Source organism: Macaca fascicularis, chromosome 12, assembly GCF_037993035.2.
Source record: "Macaca fascicularis isolate 582-1 chromosome 12, T2T-MFA8v1.1".
Taxonomy (NCBI): domain Eukaryota; kingdom Metazoa; phylum Chordata; class Mammalia; order Primates; family Cercopithecidae; genus Macaca; species Macaca fascicularis.
In genome coordinates, this window is record NC_088386.1 from 66,609,558 (window position 1) to 66,627,148 (window position 17,591).

The 17,591-nt window shown below is 37.2% G+C and overlaps 1 protein-coding gene across 7 annotated transcripts in view; it reads right to left on the reverse strand.

The window, feature by feature from the left end:
• The window catches only part of TLK1 (tousled like kinase 1), a 168,459-nt gene that overhangs the window by 39,873 nt on the left and 110,995 nt on the right, over nucleotides 1-17,591 (reverse strand). For 6 of the 7 annotated variants that reach the window (XR_012421213.1, XR_012421212.1, XM_074009432.1 and 3 more), the window contains one exon: nucleotides 15,429-15,617. Coding sequence is in view for 5 of the 7 variants with exons in the window: in XM_074009432.1 (XP_073865533.1) it covers nucleotides 15,429-15,617 (189 nt within the window). In the remaining 2 variants the exon portion in view is untranslated. Of the gene's footprint in view, nucleotides 1-4,890; nucleotides 4,940-15,428; nucleotides 15,618-17,591 lie in introns of those variants that run through there. The other variant, XM_074009433.1, reaches the window with a different exon arrangement.

Genomic DNA, 17,591 nt, shown 5'->3' on the forward strand with positions numbered 1-17,591 from the left:
AGAATGCAAACCCCCAAATGACAAAAGAGCCATTTCTTACATTTTCTCTCCATCTCCTACTAGGAAGTAGTAGGGATTATTAATATCTGACACATTGCAGCTTCTTCGATAATCTCTGTCCATTTGTATTAATAAAAAACGCTTTTAAAGAAATCTACGTATTTAGATAAAAGAAATTGGGAACAATCTTCTTTAAAGAAACAGGATTTTAGACACAGAATGAAAAGAGCTAAGCTAGGATAATGTTCACATCAGTGGCTTTTAATTATCAATACTTTTATGTGTGTAAGATGCTTTTAAAAAAACCTGCCCTCTCAAACAATTCAGTCGGTTAAATTACTTAGCAAATCTTTTATTCATAGATAAGGCAAAGATATAGTCCATCTCTTCCCATAGACTCACATCTGATGAGTTAAATTATTAATATTTTTATTATACACACACAAAAATATTTTTATTATGCACACATAACAATGTAATATTTTTATTATGCACACATAATATTTTAAAAGTTAACAAATTTAAACCCCAAACATAGGACTTGACTCCTGATAATCTTCCATACTAAGTCTGAGTAAATGAAAAATTTTTAAAGTGTTCTAAAAGAGTTCAACAGAAACGTGGGGTGACAGTATTTTAAAAAGTTAGTAGAAATACCAAAAAAACAGGGAATACTCATTTTAAACAAATTTGGTGTTAAATGTCTTAAAGACATTCTGTTTAAGCAAAGAATTAACCTGAAGCCTCAAAAAACACAAGCTATGGTAAACAGACTGTTAGAGGCACTTAAACAAAAATTAGCCAGATGTGGTGGTGCACACCTCTAGTCCCAGCTACTCAGGAGGCTGAGGCATAAGAATCACTTCAACCTGCGAGGCAGAGGTTGCAGTGAGCTGAGATTGTGTCACTGCACTCCAGCCTGGGCAACAGAGCAAGAAAAGAAAACAACAACAACAAAAAACCCAAGAAAACTAACATCATAGTTAATGGTGAAAATGGGAAGATTTTCTCCTAATATCAGGAAAAAGACAAGGACATCTACTTCCATCACTGGTATTCAATATTGCACTGGAAGTCCTACCAGAGCAGTCAGTAAGGAGAAGAAATAAAACACATCTAAATTGCAAGCTAAGAAATAAAACTGTATTTGCAGATGACATGCCTTTATATTTAGAAAATCCCCAGAAAATGCACAAGAAAAAAATCACTAGAACAATAAATAAATTTGACAAAGCGGCAGGATAGGAGAGCAATACACAAAAATCAGTTACTTCTATATACCAGCAATGAACAACCTGAAAAGGATATTAAGGAAGCTATTACATTTACAATAGCATCCAAAAGAATATAATACCTAAGAATCAATTTAACCCAGGAGGTGAGAGACTTGTCTACTAAAAACTACAAAATATTGCTAAGGATTTCAAAAAGAGCTAATTAGATGAAAAGATATCCTATGTCCACAGATTGGAGACTTCCAAAAAGTATGGTACTGCCATAAGAATACACATATATACCTATGAAACAGATTTGAATTCAGAAACAAACCCAAAAATCTATGGCCAGTTGATTTCTGACAAGGGTACCAAGACCATTCAATGAGGAAAGAATAATCTCATCAACAAAAAATGGGGGGACAACTAGAGAACCACATGCAAAATAATGGAGTAGGACCCCTACTTCACTCTGTGTACAAAAATTAACTAAAAATGAATGACCTAAATATGGGAACTAAAACTATTAGAAGATAACACAGGAGGCTGGGCACAGTGGCTCATGCCTGTAATGCCAGCACTTTCGGAGGCTGAGGCAGGTGGATCACTTGAGGCCAGGAGTTCAAAACCAGCCTAGCCAACATGGTGAAACTCTGTCTACTAAATATACAAAAATTAGCCAGGTGTGGTGGTGGGCACCTGTAATTCTAGATACTTGAGAGGCTGAGATGGGAGAATCACTTGAACCTGGGAGGCAGAGATTGCAGTGAGCTGAGATCATGCCACTGCACTCCAGCCTGGGTGACAGAGCGAGATCCTGTCTCAAAACAAAACAAAACAAAACAAAACAAAGGGAAGATAACAGAGGGGTAAATCTTCATGACTATAAATTTGGCAATAAATTCTTAGGTTTGTCACCAAAAGCATAAGCAACAACAGTAACAAAAGTCAACAAAATACAATTCATAAAAATTAAAAACATTAAAAATTAAAACAATTGAATTCATGGAGATAGAGAGGATGACGGTTACTAGAGCCTGGAAAGGACTGTGGGAAGTGGGGCAAAAGGTGGGGTTGGTTAATGGGTGCAAAAACATAGAATGAGTAAGATCTAGTATTTGGTAACACAAGAGGATGACCACAGTCAAAAAAACTATATTGCAAATTTAAAAATAACCAAAAGAGTATAATTGGAATGTTTATAACAAACAAATGATAAATGCTTGAGGTCATGGATACCCCATTTACCCTGATGTGATTATTACACATTGTATGCCTGTATCATAATATATCATGTACCCCATATATTGGTTGGTGCAAAAGTAATTGTGGTTTTTGCCTACTTTCAGTGGCAAAAACCACAATTACTTTTGCACCAACCAAATACTATGTACCCATGAAAATAAAAAATAAAAAAACTCCTGTACATCAAAGGATATTATCAAAAAAGTAAATGACAACTTACAGAATAGCAGAAAATATCTGCAAATCATGTATCTGGTAACAGTTTAGTATCCAGAATACAAAAAAAAAGAAAAAAATACCTCCCACAACAACAAAATAACAAACAGTCTCGTGAAAAAATGAGCAAAAGACTTGAACAGACATTTCTCCAAACAAGATATATAAAGTCCAGCAAACACATTAAAAGATGTTCAACAACATTAAGTCATTAGGGAAATGCAAATCAAAATCACTGTGAGGTATCACTTTACACCCACCAGGATGGTTATGATTTTTAAAATGGGAAAGTAAAAAGTATTGTCAAGGATGTAGAAAAATAGGGATAACTGTCATGCTGGTGGGAATGTAAAACGGTGCCGACTGGAAAATAAGCAGTTCTTGAACAAGATAAGACATAGAATTACCATAATACCCAGTACTAGATAGATAAAACAAAACATAAGTCCACACAGAAACTTGTAGACAGGTGTTTATAGCAGAACTATTTATAATAACCTAAGGGTGGAAACAACCTAAAGGTCCATCAATGAATGAATGGATAAACAAATTGTGTATAATCACACAATGGAATATTGTTCAGCCATAAAAAGAATGAAGTACTGCTACATGCTACAATATGAATATACCTTGAAAACTTATACTAAGTAAAAGACACAAAAGGTCACATAAGGTATGAGTCATTTTATATAAAACATTCAGAAGAAGCAAATACACAGAGAAAGAAAACTGATTATTTGCTACTGGAGGTGAGAAGAGAAAGGGCTAGGGAGTGATTATTTAATGTGTACAGAGTGTTCCTCTGGGTTAAGGGAACAGTTTTGAAACTAGAGAGAAGTGATGGTACATAACACTGTGAATGTACTAAATGCCACTGAACTGTACATTTTAAAATGGTTATTTGTATGTTATATGAATTTAACCTCAATTTAAAAATGTTATCACTAGGAAAAAAAATAGGTGATTGTGGGAGGGATGAAACTAGTTTTCTTATGAAGAGTCCAAATGTTCACAACATAATAGAAATTGAATTGCAATTACTTACACTTCGTATAAGTATAATGGCTGATATGGTTTGGCTGTGTCCCCACCCAAATCTCATCTTGAATTCCCACATGTTGTGGGAGGGACCTGGTGGGAGGTAACTGAATCATGGGGGCAGGTCTTTCCCATGCTGTTCTCATGATAGTGAGTAAGTCTCACAAGATCTGATGGCTTTAAAAAGGGGAGTTTCCGGCTGGGCTTGGTGGCTCATGCCTGTAATCCCAGCACTTTGGGAGGCCGAGGCGGGCAGATCACCTGAGGTCAGGAGTTCCAGACCAATCTGCCCAACATGGCGAAACCTCGTCTCTACTAAAAATACAAAAAATCAGCCAGGCTTGGTGGCAGGCACCTGTAATCCCAGCTACTCAGGAGACTGAGGTGGGATAATTGCTTGAACCCGGGAGGCAGAGATTGCGGTGAGCCAAGATCATGCCACTGTACTCCAGCCTGGGCAAAGAGCAAAACTCCGTCTCAAAAAAAAAAAAGGGCGGGGGGGAGTTCCCCTATACAAGCTCTCTTCTCTTGTCTGCCACCATGTGAGACATGCCTTTCACCTTCTGCGATGATTGTGAAGCCTCCCCAACCATGCGGAACTGTTAGGTCCATTACATCTCTTTCTTTTGTAATTTGCCCGGTCTCAGGTATGTCTTTATTAGCAGCGTGAAAGCGAACTAATACGATGACTTACACACCAAGTACCACTGTGATATGCAAAATAATGGCCAAAGATTTCCATATTCTAATCCTTGAGACATGTGAATATGTTAGGTTATAAATAAAAGGAAAATGAAAGGTACCAGGTGAAATTAAGGTTGCTTATCAGCTGACAGTAAAACAGGGAGTTATTCTGCATTACCCATGTGTGCCCAGAAGGAAGGGGCGGCAGTGTCAGAAACAGAGTAATGTGACAGGTGAGACATTTGACTGGCCGCAGCTAGCTATGAAGATAGAAGGGGATCATAAATCAAAAAATGTAGGCAGCTTTTAGAAGCTGGAAAAGGCAAGGAAATGGATTCTCTTCTAGAGTCTCTAGAAGTAACATAGCCCTGTTAACAACTTGATTTTAGCCCAAATGAAACCCATTTCAGATTTGTGATTGCTAAAACAGTAAGGTAATATTTCTGTTGGTTAAAGCTAGGTTTGTGTGATTTGTTACAGCAGCCATAAGAAATTACTGCAGATCTTCTTACCTGGAAGTAGAATGCTCCTTTAATAAATACCTAAAAACACAGAAATGGCTTTGGAATTGGGCAGGGGACAGAAGCTAGAATTTTAAGAAGCTTAATTTCTAAAGGCTGGGCACAGTGGCTCACACCTGTAATCCCAGCACTTTGCGAGGCCAAGGCGGGTGAACTGCTTGAGGTCAGGAGTTCGAGACCAGCCTAACCAGCATGGCGAAACCCCGTTTCTATTAAAAATACAAAATTTAGCCTGGCATGGTGGTGGGTGCCTGTAAATCCCAGCTATTTGGGAGGCTGAGGCAGGAGAATCACTTGAACCCAGAGCGAGACTCTGTCTCAAAAAAAAAAAAAGGCATAATTTCTAAAAAGTTTAAACAGGTTGTTAGCAGGCTAAACGTTATCAAAAAGAAAGGATAACCTAGAGAACAGAACCCTGTGCCCAAAAGGCAGAAGCACAGAAGATCACCATAAAAGATTATTCTCAGACCTTGAAACCAAATGGAGTTTGGATGGATTTTGAAATTCCACAGGAATGTCCTTCCACTGCTTTGTGTTTTGAACATGAATGTCTATAAACTGTCATCAGATACCTGTCCCACCATCGTACTGTGGGAGGAGGTAACTTGCTTCTCGAGTTTCAGTTTCACAGATGAAGAAAAACTGTGTCTCAAGGTGGATCATATCCCAAGTCCCACTCATATCTGATTTATTTGATGAGAACTGGAACTTTGAGCTTATGGGATTTAGATGCGACGTTAGACTTTGAGCCAACACTGTAACGGGGATGCTGAAATAGGGTGAATATACTCTGCATGTGGAAAGGATGTGAATCTTTGGGGGTCAGGAGGCAGAATAATGGTTTTCCCAAAATGCCATATCCTAGTCTTTAAAAAAGCTAGATTTAAATGGGTTCAAGTTTGCTCATCAGCTGATTTTAAGATAATTACTTTGAATAATACAGCTATGCACACACAGAGGAAAGGAAAAAAAAAACATTTTATTTGCAGGAAACTAGTAAAAGTCACAGAAAAGGTAATATCTGAACTAAATTAAAAAGAAGCAACAGCAGGAGGACAGGAAGAAGAAATGGGGTATTAAGAGGCATGATGGGCCCGGCGCAGTGGCTCACGCTTGTAATCCAAGCACTTTGGGAGGCTGAGGTGGGCGGATCACCTGAGGTCGGGAGTTCAAGACCAGCCTGACCAAATGGAGAAACCCCATCTCTACTAAAGATACAAAATTAGCCAGGTGTAGTGGCGCATGCCTGTAGTCCCAGCTACTTGGGAGGCTGAGGCAGGAGAATCACTTGAACCCAGGAGGCAGAGGTTGCAGTGAGCCAAGATCCTGCCATTGTACTCCAGCCTGGGCAACAAGAGTGAAACTCCATCTCAAAACAAAAAAAAACAAAAACAAAAAAACAGAGGCATGATGACCCAAGAGTACAGCATGGAGATACTCAAGCAAAAGTAAAAAGGAATGCAAACTGCAGATTAAGGAAATATCTTCTGCTTGTTTGCTAAGACTTTTAGTCACAGATCAATGTTAAATTTTATCTAATTTTTAAAAAATTTTTGTTATCTATTAAGATAATCATATGATTTTTCTGTTTATGTGAAAAATTACATATATTTTTCTAATCTATAACCAACCTTGCACATCCAACATAAACCCAACTTGGGGTCTTCATAAACTAGCATTTTATATCTTATACGTTGTGTTTGTGTTACTATTTAAGATTTGTGCATTTATTTTTACAAGTGAGATTTGCCTGTAACTATCATTCTTGTACAGTCTTTGTTGAGTTTTGGCATCAAGACTATGTTGACCTCAGAAAACAAGCGGGAAGCATATCTACCTTTCCTGTTCTTCAGAACAGTTTGTAAAAGACTGGCACTATTTCATCCTTAAATCATTGATAGAATTCTTAGATGCAGTTATTTGGACCTGCAGTTTTTCTCTGAATAAATGTTTAAATTACAGAGTCATTTTATTTAATAGTTACAGAACTATGTGGATTTTGTTTCTTCTACTGTCAGTTTTGGTTCCATTGCATTTTTTCTGTAAATGGGTCAATTTCACAAAGATTTCAAATTTAAGCAATTTATAATGTGTTGTTTCCTTTAAATATCTAGAAACAGTAGTAAATATTCCTTTTTTCATTCCTGGGGATGGCTGTGGTTTTTAAAAATCAGTCATATTAGTTTTATTAGGTTTTTCCCCCTACAAAAATTTTAACACTATTTTTAAAAAACTGGTTTATTCTCTGTATTGTATGTGTGTTTCCTATACTAATTTCTGCTATCTTTTCCCTCTTCCTTCTTTGGTTAATTCTCTTGCTCATTTTCTTTCTAACTTATTGAAATAGATGCTTAGTTTGTAAAGTTTTAGTTTTTCTCCTTTTCTTACATACGTAACTAAAGCTGTAATTTTCTCTCTAGATACTGTTTCATATGCATTTTATCAATTTTGTTATGTAGCACTTTCACTAACATTCATTTCAAAATATTTTGAAATCTTTCATTTCAAAATTTTCCCTCATTTTCATTGGCACTTTTCCACTAGCTTTTAGTTACAGATTTCTAGCTAATTGCATTGTGGTCAGGGAACATATATAATGATTTCAATCATTTTCATCCCAGAGTTCTACCAAATGACTAAAGGAGAAAGAATACCACTCTTACATAAACTTTCAATCCTGTGAAATTTGCCGAGGCTTGCTTTATAACCAATTTTTTTTTATAGTCAATATTTTTAAAAGAACATGTATTCTGCAGATGTTGGGAGGTATTCTATATATGTCCACTGCTTCAAGTTTGCCAATCCCATTAAATCTTGCATGCACTGCGTGTTTTGTTTTGTAGTGCTTTATTTTTATCTACATGTTCTGTTTCTAAGAAATGTGTTTAAATCTCCCATTATGATTTGTGGATCTATTATTATGTTTTTTATTTATCTTGAGGCCATGTTATCACATTTATATAAATTTAGAATTATTACAGCTTCCTAGTGATTTCAACCGTTTATAACAACCATTTCATTTCTAATAATTTTTTTTTTTGCCTTAAATTTTACTGTGTCTGATTTAATATAGCTTTCTTTTGGTTGGTGTTTGCCTGAATATCCTCTCTAAACTGTTATTTCAATATGTCTTTTTTCCCTCCGGCTGCTTAAGAATTTTTTTCTCTTTGCCTTAATTTTCTGAAATTTCACTATGATGTGTATAGATGAGTTTTCTCTTGTTTTTGAGACAGAGGTCTCGCTCTGTCACCCAGGCTGGAGTGCAATGGCATGAACATGGCTCACTGCAGCCCTGGCCTCCCAGGCTCAAGTGATCCTCCCACCTCAGTCCCCCAGGTAGCTGGGAGTACAGGCTCATGCCTGGCTAATTTTTGCATTTTTAGTAGACATGGGTTTTTGCCATGTTGTCAAGGGTGGTCTTCAACTCCTCAGCTCAAGCGATCCACCCACCTCGGCCTCCTAAAGTGGTAGGATTACAGGTGTGAGCCACCGCACCTGGCCTCGGTGAGTATTTCTTTTCATTCACACCCCCTGGAATTTGCTGGCCTTCATGAACCTGTAGACTGATCTTGTTCATCTGTTTCTGAAATACTCTTAGTTATCTCATCCTCAAATACTGCTTATGCTGCATATAGGATTGTTTCTCTAAAGACTATCAGCTACCTTGTCAATAGTAATAATGCAAGTCAGAAGACAGTAAAAATCATCTCTTCAAATAACTACCAACCCAAAATTATAAAACCAGTAAAGATATCCAAAGAATGAAGGCAAAATAATTTTCAGACAAACAAAAATTGGTCACTACCAACAGACCCCTCTGTAATGTTCCCTTACAAAGGAAAATCTGTAAAGGGTATTCTTGGCAGAAAGATCTTATGAGAGGTATAGAAATAAGTAAAGAGCAAAAAATAAATATGTGGATAAAGTCCATATGAACATTGACTATGCAAGACAATAATGATGTCCTACAGGTAGACACATGTATATATGTGTGGTCTGAGTATAGAAACATGCTCATACTATAATAGAGAAAAAGAATAAAATAAAAACTGGTCAATGCAATAAAAGGTGAGAAAAAAAAAAAAAGAAAAAGGGATGGAGACTAGGTAGGATAAACAGAAGCATAAAGAAAGACCAAATTTAAGCCCCAATAAGTAATGACATGAATTGAAAAATAGATTAAATTCTCCAATGAAAGAAAGATTTTTCAGACAGGATTTTTAAAAAATCAGTTATACATTTGTCAAAACCCACAGAAGGTACAACATCAACAGTGAACTCTAATGTAACTATGGATGATAATGATATGTGTCTATGCAGGTAGCATATGTGCCACTGTGGTGTGGGATGTTGACAGTAGAAGTGAATGTACCTGTGTGGGGACAGGGGTTAGGTATATGGGAACTCTGTAGTTTCTGCTCAATTCTACTGTACTACTGCCCTACTACTACTGCCCTACTACTACTCTAAAAAATAAGTTTATTAATTTTAAAAAGAGATAAGTAGTCCACTAATAACGTTATATAAAACATATCCCTTTTTTTTGAGACAGGGTCTTCCTCTGTTACTCAGGCTGGAGGGGAGTGTAATCACAGCTCACTGCAGCCTTAACCTCCCGAGTTCAAGCAATTCTCCCACCTCAGCTTCCTGAGAAGCTGGGACTATAGGTACATACCACCACGTCCGGCTAATTTTTTATTTTTTGGTAAAGATGGGGTCCTGCTATGTTGCCCAGGCTCGTCTCAAACTCCTAGGTTCAAGTGATCCTCCCGCCACAGCCTCCCAAAATGCTCGGATTACAGGGCTGAGCCACCACACCCAGCCTAAAATACATTCTTAATTTAAAATTAAAGCTATAATGGAAAAGCAATGACCTCTAAAACTTCAATAATATAAAATATGAGGTAAAATATTACTTACTTTTAACTTTGCAATCACCCTCTGTGAAACATGCAAGTCTAATAGATATAACCAAAGCTTAATTTGAAATATATATATATATATATATATTTTTTTTTTTGAGACGGAGTCTCGCTCTGTCACCCAGGCTGGTGAAATATATTTTAAGTAAAAATCTTGGTTAAAATGTATTAGCAAAGAAAAATCAATGCAAGTGTCATCAGACTTTATCCAAAGACAGTATTAATAGTAAATCCAAACTATTTACTCTGAATAAAGTCTTTGCAACTAAAATTACTAGTTATCACCTAAAAAACTGACTCTTGCTAATAGTTAAAAATAAATTATAAACCAAAAACCATGCCAAGTATATGCATTACCTCCCACAGTCTTTTCAACAGTATAATGTAGATACTTTCACAAGAAAATGGAGACTCAAAGAAGTAAAATAACTTACTAAAAATAATCTGGGAGAGTTAAGTTTGGAATACACATCTGTCTGACTAGAGAACCTAAAGTCCTACCCACCACATCTGGATTCCCCACCCCTGGGCCACAGACCAGTACCATCCATGGCCTGTTAGGCCGCACAACAGGAGGTGGGCAGCGGGCCAGCAGGCATTACCACCTGAACTCCACTTCCTGTCAGACCAGCAGTGGCATTAGATTCTCATAGGAGCACAAATACTATTGTGAACTGCTCATGCAAGGGATCTAGGCTGTGTGCTCCTTATGAAAATCCAATGACTGATGATCTGAGCTGGAACAGTTTCATCCCAAAACCATCCCCGAGCCCCCACCCTGGTCCATGAAAAAACTGTCTTCCACAAAGCTGGTCCCTGGTGCCAAAAGGTTGGGGACTACTGTACTATATAACAGTAACTTCATTTTCTATGCTAATTTCTTGATAGATAATAGAACTAAAGATTCATAACTTGACTCCTAATTATACTAGATACTCTGCACACAAGCCAAAGCCATTTTCACTAAGCAGTGATTCAAAAGAAGTTTTAAAAGATAATTCGCCAAGTAGAGATGTGAAATTTAGTGTCAAAAAAGCATTATTCAAACCGCAGTATATATGAATCAAAGTGCTTCTGTGGCCTTTTGCCCTATTTAAACCTATAATCTGATTAAGAATGCAATCAAATTGTTGTGTAGTACCCATCACTTCATTTGCCACAGAGTTAGTTTTAGGTCAACATATGGAATAAAACGGGATAGAAATGAGAGAAGACTATGACTATTAGACTACAATTAAAGTTGCTAGCATCTTGGAAGACAAGTAGTAAACAAAATACCTGTGACAAACCAGAAAGATAATCTATCAAAAAAAAAATTAAATTCAATAAAATGTGGTTTTTTTTGTTTTTTTTCCCTTGAGGCCGGGTCTCACTGTCACCCAGGCTGGAGTGCAGTGGAGTGATCACAGCTCACCGTAAACTCAAACTCCTGGGCTCAAGAGATCCCCCTGCCTCAGCCTCCTGAGTAGGTGGGACTACAGGGACACGCTACCACACTTGGCTAATTTTTATTTTTGTAGGGATAGGGTCTTGCTCTGTTGCCCAGGCTAGTCTCAAATTCCTGACCTCAACGATCTTTCCACCTTGGCCTTCCAAAGCACTGGATTACAGGCATGAGTCACTGCACCCAGCCTAAATGTTTATGTATTATAATTTAGTACTGACCACTTTCCATACACAAAACACTGTGGTAGGCATTGAGATTACAGAGATAAAACAGTGAAATAAATGCTACAATACACACAGGTATGCACAAAATATCATGGCACCTAGCTTGAGGGGCAATAGGAGAAACCGGTTTAAAAAAAAAAAAAAAAGGTTAGAGAGAACTTCCTTTTGAAGAAAGCATTTAAAGCATCTGAGCCAAGTCTAAAAGGATAAATAGGAAATGAGACAAATGAAGAAAGGTAAGGAACAAGATAAAGTCACAGAAGCAAGAAAGCACAGTCCATTTAGAGAATTGAAAAAGTTTAACTTAAGATATACATAGGGCAAATGTTGGAAAATGAGGCTAAAGTGAGAAATAAGGTTTACATAAAGGGTCTTCATGTGGGTGAATTTTATCTAGAAAGTCACTGACAGAGGTTAAACACGGTGCGACATGAAAAACAGTAATCTAGGTTAATAAAAAACCAACGTCCTAAACTAAGACAGTGACCGTGAAAATGAAGAATGGAGCAAACACGAAAATGTTATGGAAACAGACACAGAGAATGAGGGAAAGGGAAACATTAAGATGACAGGCAAGTTCCTAGTATCATTACCTAAGTGGACACTGATGCTGTGACTGAAGAGATAGAGGGTACTTACTATGGTGATACCTCAAAGTAATAAGTAACTCCCATCTTTATGTATTAAAGAAAAGCTTTCGGCCGGGCGCGGTGGCTCACGCCTGTAATCCCAGCACTTTGGGAGGCCGAGGCGGGCGGACCACAAGGTCAGGAGATCGAGACCACGGTGAAACCCCGTCTCTACTAAAAATACAAAAAATTAGCCGGGCGCGGTTGTGGGCGCCTGTAGTCCCAGCTACTCGGGAGGCTGAGGCAGGAGAATGGCGTGAACCCGGGAGGCGGAGCTTGCAGTGAGCCGAGATCGCGCCACTGCACTCCAGCCTGGGCGACAGAGCGAGACTCCGTCTCAAAAAAAAAAAAAAAAAAAAAAAGAAAAGCTTTCAGGAGGAAGCGATAACTACTGTGGGACTTAAAAGACTAACAGAAATTAAGACAATGGGTGAGAGTCTGAATGTTGACAGTGAAGTAGAAGTACTGAATGATGGCAACAATGAGGCCAGAGAAGGAAGAAGTAGCCACATCAAAAGTGCTTTATAAGCCATATTAGGACTTTTGGGTTATATCATTCAAGTATTAGAGAGCTTTGTTAGGGTTATAAGGAAGATAATGAAAGGATCACATTTTTATTTCAGAAAAATGACTGTACGACATGAAAATAGACTGCAAGAAGAAACCAAAATTGAAATGGGACGAGGGAGAGATTATAAAAATAACCCAAGTAAAAGATAGCATTAACTTGAGTTAGAATGAATGGTGTTAGTGGGAACTTACATAAAGGATGAGTGGATATATCTGCTATCTAACAGGACTGGGTATCTACAGGGTAGAGTTAAAGCGAACACACACTTTCCTCTTTTTTTTCTTTTAAAGAAATAGAGACAAAGTCACACTACGTTGAGAGGCTGGTCTCAAACTCCTGGACTCAAGCGATCCTCCCACTGCAGCCTTCCAAAGCACTGGGATGATGGTGTGAGACACCCCATCTTTCTTTTAATATAACCACCCACCAACCCAGTCATTCACCTGTGTTTTTGTTTTTTCTTAAACAAATTTACTAACTTACAAAAAGTACAGTTCTTTTTAAAAATTAATGATAGTCAAAACGTTCTAATTGTAACTTACAACAGCTCAACAAAATTAAGAAAGGCTTTAAGAAAAAAGTACATTTTGAGATGAACTTTGAAAGATTAATATTATCACCATTTAATCACTAATGGATTAAGAAAAAATCAGCAAAATCTGGCCAGGTGCAGTGGCTCATGCCTGTGATCCCAGCACTTTGGGAAGCCAAGGCAAAGAGGACGGCTTGAGCCCAGGAGTTCAAGACAAGCCTGGACAACATGGGGAGACTCATCTCTTCAAAAAATAAAAAATAAAAATAAATAAAATCTGTACTTAAAATATTAAAGGTGACAACTACAATTCTTACATGTGAGAGGATGGTAGTGCCACTCACAGAACACAGAAAAGGGGCAAGGTGTGCGTGTGTAAAGACAGACTGAATGGGAAAGATAACAGTAAATACAAGGTTTTGTTTGTTTTTAGTAAATATAGTTTTGAACAGGCTGCATTAGAAGTTCCTGTGAGACATTTAAGTACTGACAGCAACTAAGCAGGATATGATATTCAAGACTGAGAAAGAATTATCTGATACTCAACAGAGAAAAGTGGGCTTGAGATGATAATTTTGATGTCAGCAGGATGTACATGGTAACTGAAACCCTAAGAGTAGATACTACTCAAGGAGAATACGCAGAGTGAGAAATGTGATGGCCTAGGACATATCCCTACAAGTCATCTACATTTTACAGACTGGTAAGTAAACAATGCCCATAGAAAGATACTGAGAAGATGCAGCTGGTTGAGTTAAAATGGAAACTGAGTATCTTAAAAACTAAAAGAGTCTTTTTGGAAAAAAATAAGTCGACAATATTCAATGCTGCCACGTAAGTTAAAGACCCAATTGTTACAACATTTAGCCTCAGGAAGATAATCAAGAACAATTTCAGTTAAGAAAGGGGGACTGGAAGACAAGGCAGAAGAGACTACAAGGACAGGCAACTCTTTCAAGAAGCCTAGTTATGAATAGGACAGACAGAATATAGAGACTAAAGGGATTTGTAATTGAGGGAGAGTTTTTTAATGGTTTTGCTTACATGTTTTCTGAACAGAAGTTAATAAGTAGAGCACAAAGGAGGTATCAACAGAAGAGGTTCCTGATACAGTTGCGGATGGGATTCAAAGCATGGATGACAGACCATCTTTCAATAGAGGAGAAACAAATATATGACACACAAGACATTAGAGGGTGTATGTATTTTCTCTTTTTTTGAGACAAAGTCTCACTCTTGTCCCCCAGGCTAAAGTGCAATGGCACTTTGGCTCACTGCAACCTCTGCCTCCCGGGTTCAAGTAATTCTCCTGCCTCAGCCTCCTGTGTAGCTGGACTTACAAGTGCCTGACACCATGCCCGGCTAATTTTTGTATTTTTAGTAGAGACGGGGTTTCGTTGTGTTGGCCAGGCTGGTCTCAGAACTCCTGACCTGAGGTGATCCACCCACCTCGGCCTCCCAAAGTGCTGGGATTACAGACATGAGCCACCATGCCCAGCCTATGTATTTTCTACTCACATGAGTTTACATAAGTTCTTCTAGAACAGAAAATTTATATAAGTTTGGATACATCTGTATATTGAAATTTTAACAATGGTGTTCTCTGTGAAATGAGATCATAGTCTATATTATTTTATTATTTTTGTCCTATTTTCCAAATTTTCTACAATAAGCATGTAACTTTTAAAAAATGTCTTTGTCCTTTAAGTTATAAAGCATAATTCATTAAGAAAGAAAATCCAGAAAATAAAGAAAAGCAGAAAGGGAAAAACAATACCTATAACCCACTAATGAACTGCTTTCACAGGTTGAGAAAATATATAAATGGCAGTTACATTACTTCATTCTCTCTGACAAAGGAATGTGAATGGAAACACTAAATTAGAATAATCCAAAACTTTCAATTGATTCTTAACTGATTCAGACACAGAGGAAAGGGTGAATTCTGGCAACCTCTTAGCTACCTAAGTCTCTGTTTTAAAAGAGAATTGTTAAATCTCTGCTTAAAAAGGTAGAATTCAGATATTTGGGGGTATTAATTTAGAGCTAAATTTTCAATACTGCCTTCCTTCCTGGTCATAATCAATTTTGCTATCTAAGTATTAATTATAAATAACACCCACTAGTAACATTCATGCTCAATGGCAACAATTTTAAAAAAGAAAAATTTTAAATGGAGGCTTACAGTTGTGGTAAATTTGGTCTAACAAAGGGATCATTCTCTGCTCCATTGACTGCTTTGTTTTTCCTTTGTTTTGGTTCAGAATTGGTAGAGGGTGCCTGAGAATTATTAGCTGTGGGAGGTTTGCGTTTGGCTAGAAGTTTCCTTTGCCTTTCAATATCTTCCCTTTGCTGATTCACCCATTCTTGTTGCCTGTGTAAAAATAAACAAATAAAACCATATTAACCTTCCATTACTTTTCATGGTTAAATTGGAAAAAAATGCATAAAAAACATGAAAAACCATATAATATACATTTGTAACCTTCTGGCTCCACTCTTGTGAACCGACTTGTACTTATTTTTCAGGTCTCATGTGAAAGAATTTTTTTAAGTGAGGTGTTCTCTAAACCCCTAGATTAGGGAAAGATGTGTTGCCATATATAATTTCATGGGACCTTCTATCTCCCCACCTCATCCTTTCTAATAAATATCATTCCTACAGATGCTCCATCAGAAAGTGTCCGGTTAGACGACATCACCCCCTAAGAACGGAGACGGTGTCTATTTATACAGTATCCTGTTGTATCCCTAGTACCTAGTGTAGTGATCAGCACTTACCTGTTGCTCAATAAATGTTTCCTGAATGAAATAAATAAATGAGCTAAAACAAGCCCCCAAACTATTAAAGTATGGGGTACATGTTACACATGCGTCTCACCACAGTATTTGCAAACAAATTTACAAAAGGCAAATATGAGTTTAATATGAAGAGAGTTATTTTCTAAATCTACTTTTGTTAAAAAAAAAATCGGGAATGAGAAGTTGGTGTTTTGAAATCAAACAGATTAACCTTAACATAAGAAATTTATGAGAAAAAAATTTTTCATAATTTAAGGGAAAAAAAGACAAAATAGCAAGAAAACTTAGCACGGCTCTGAAAAATGGGAAAGTAACAAAAATAAAATTAATGCTTACCATTCAAGAATCTGAAACAATTTTGCAAATAGCTCCCTAATTCTAAAAACTAATAGATACCATGTCGATTATTAAAATGTAGATTAGATATTTTAGCAGTTTGAGCAGAGCATTAAGTAGTTAACAGTGAAACTTTTAAAAACCACTTATCATACAACACCTTAAGCTTATTCTAACAGTAACCATGTTCTCTTTTAGGTCACCTCACTATGCCAATAAAAATTTTCAAATCCTATATGGTTACGATACTTAGAGCAAGTCAAATATTTCATGCCCTCCTCTCCCCAACCATTGACACCAGAACTAAAGGGCTCCTACTTTGCTAATGCAGAATTGACCTTACACACATCCCCTTCCCTATGGTTTTAGTGATGAAGTAGCAGAATATGACAGGAGTGAAAAAATCAAGAAGAACCTAGGTAGAAGATTAATAGAGAAAAATCTCAAGAATAGCAAAGTGAGAACAAGACTTTAATCCAGTTTTCATTTAGAGGCAGGAATAAATTTCAATTTTTAATAACTAAATCTTAAGGCTATTTTAGGGCACCATCAGGATGGTATAAATGCAAATAAGCAGTAATAATCCTAATGATTAAAATATTAATGGAAAGAATTACTGGAATAGATATTAACAGCTGATTATTCAGGGATGACTATACAGTTTAGAGATTTTTATTACTTTTTATTTATTTATTTCTCCTCGCATCTTCTAATCACTCTGGGTTATATCACCAATTATAAATGGCTTGATATAAACATAGTAGGTCCTCAATAAATGCTTATTAGTGAAAGTCAGGACATACAAGTAATTATTTTCTTTTTTGGTAGTTATTTTTTGAGACAGAATCTCACTCTGTCGCCCAGGCTGGAGGGCAGTGGCGTGATCTCAGCTCACTGCAGCCTCCACCTCCCAGGTTCAAGCGATTCTTGTGCCTCAGCCTCCCGAGCAGCGGGGATTACAGGCGCACACCACCACTCTTGGCTAATTTTTGTATTTTCAGTACAGACGGGGTTTCACCCTGCTGGCCAAGCTGTTATCGAACTCTCAACCTCAGGTGATCCTCCCAACTCAGCCTCCCAAAGTGCTGGGATTACAGGCATGAGCCACTGCACCTGGCCTCTTTTTTGACAGTTAAGTGGAGAAATTGGAACTACTGGTAGAATTTATATTTCAGAACATTCATATTGTATGAATCATACAATTCATATA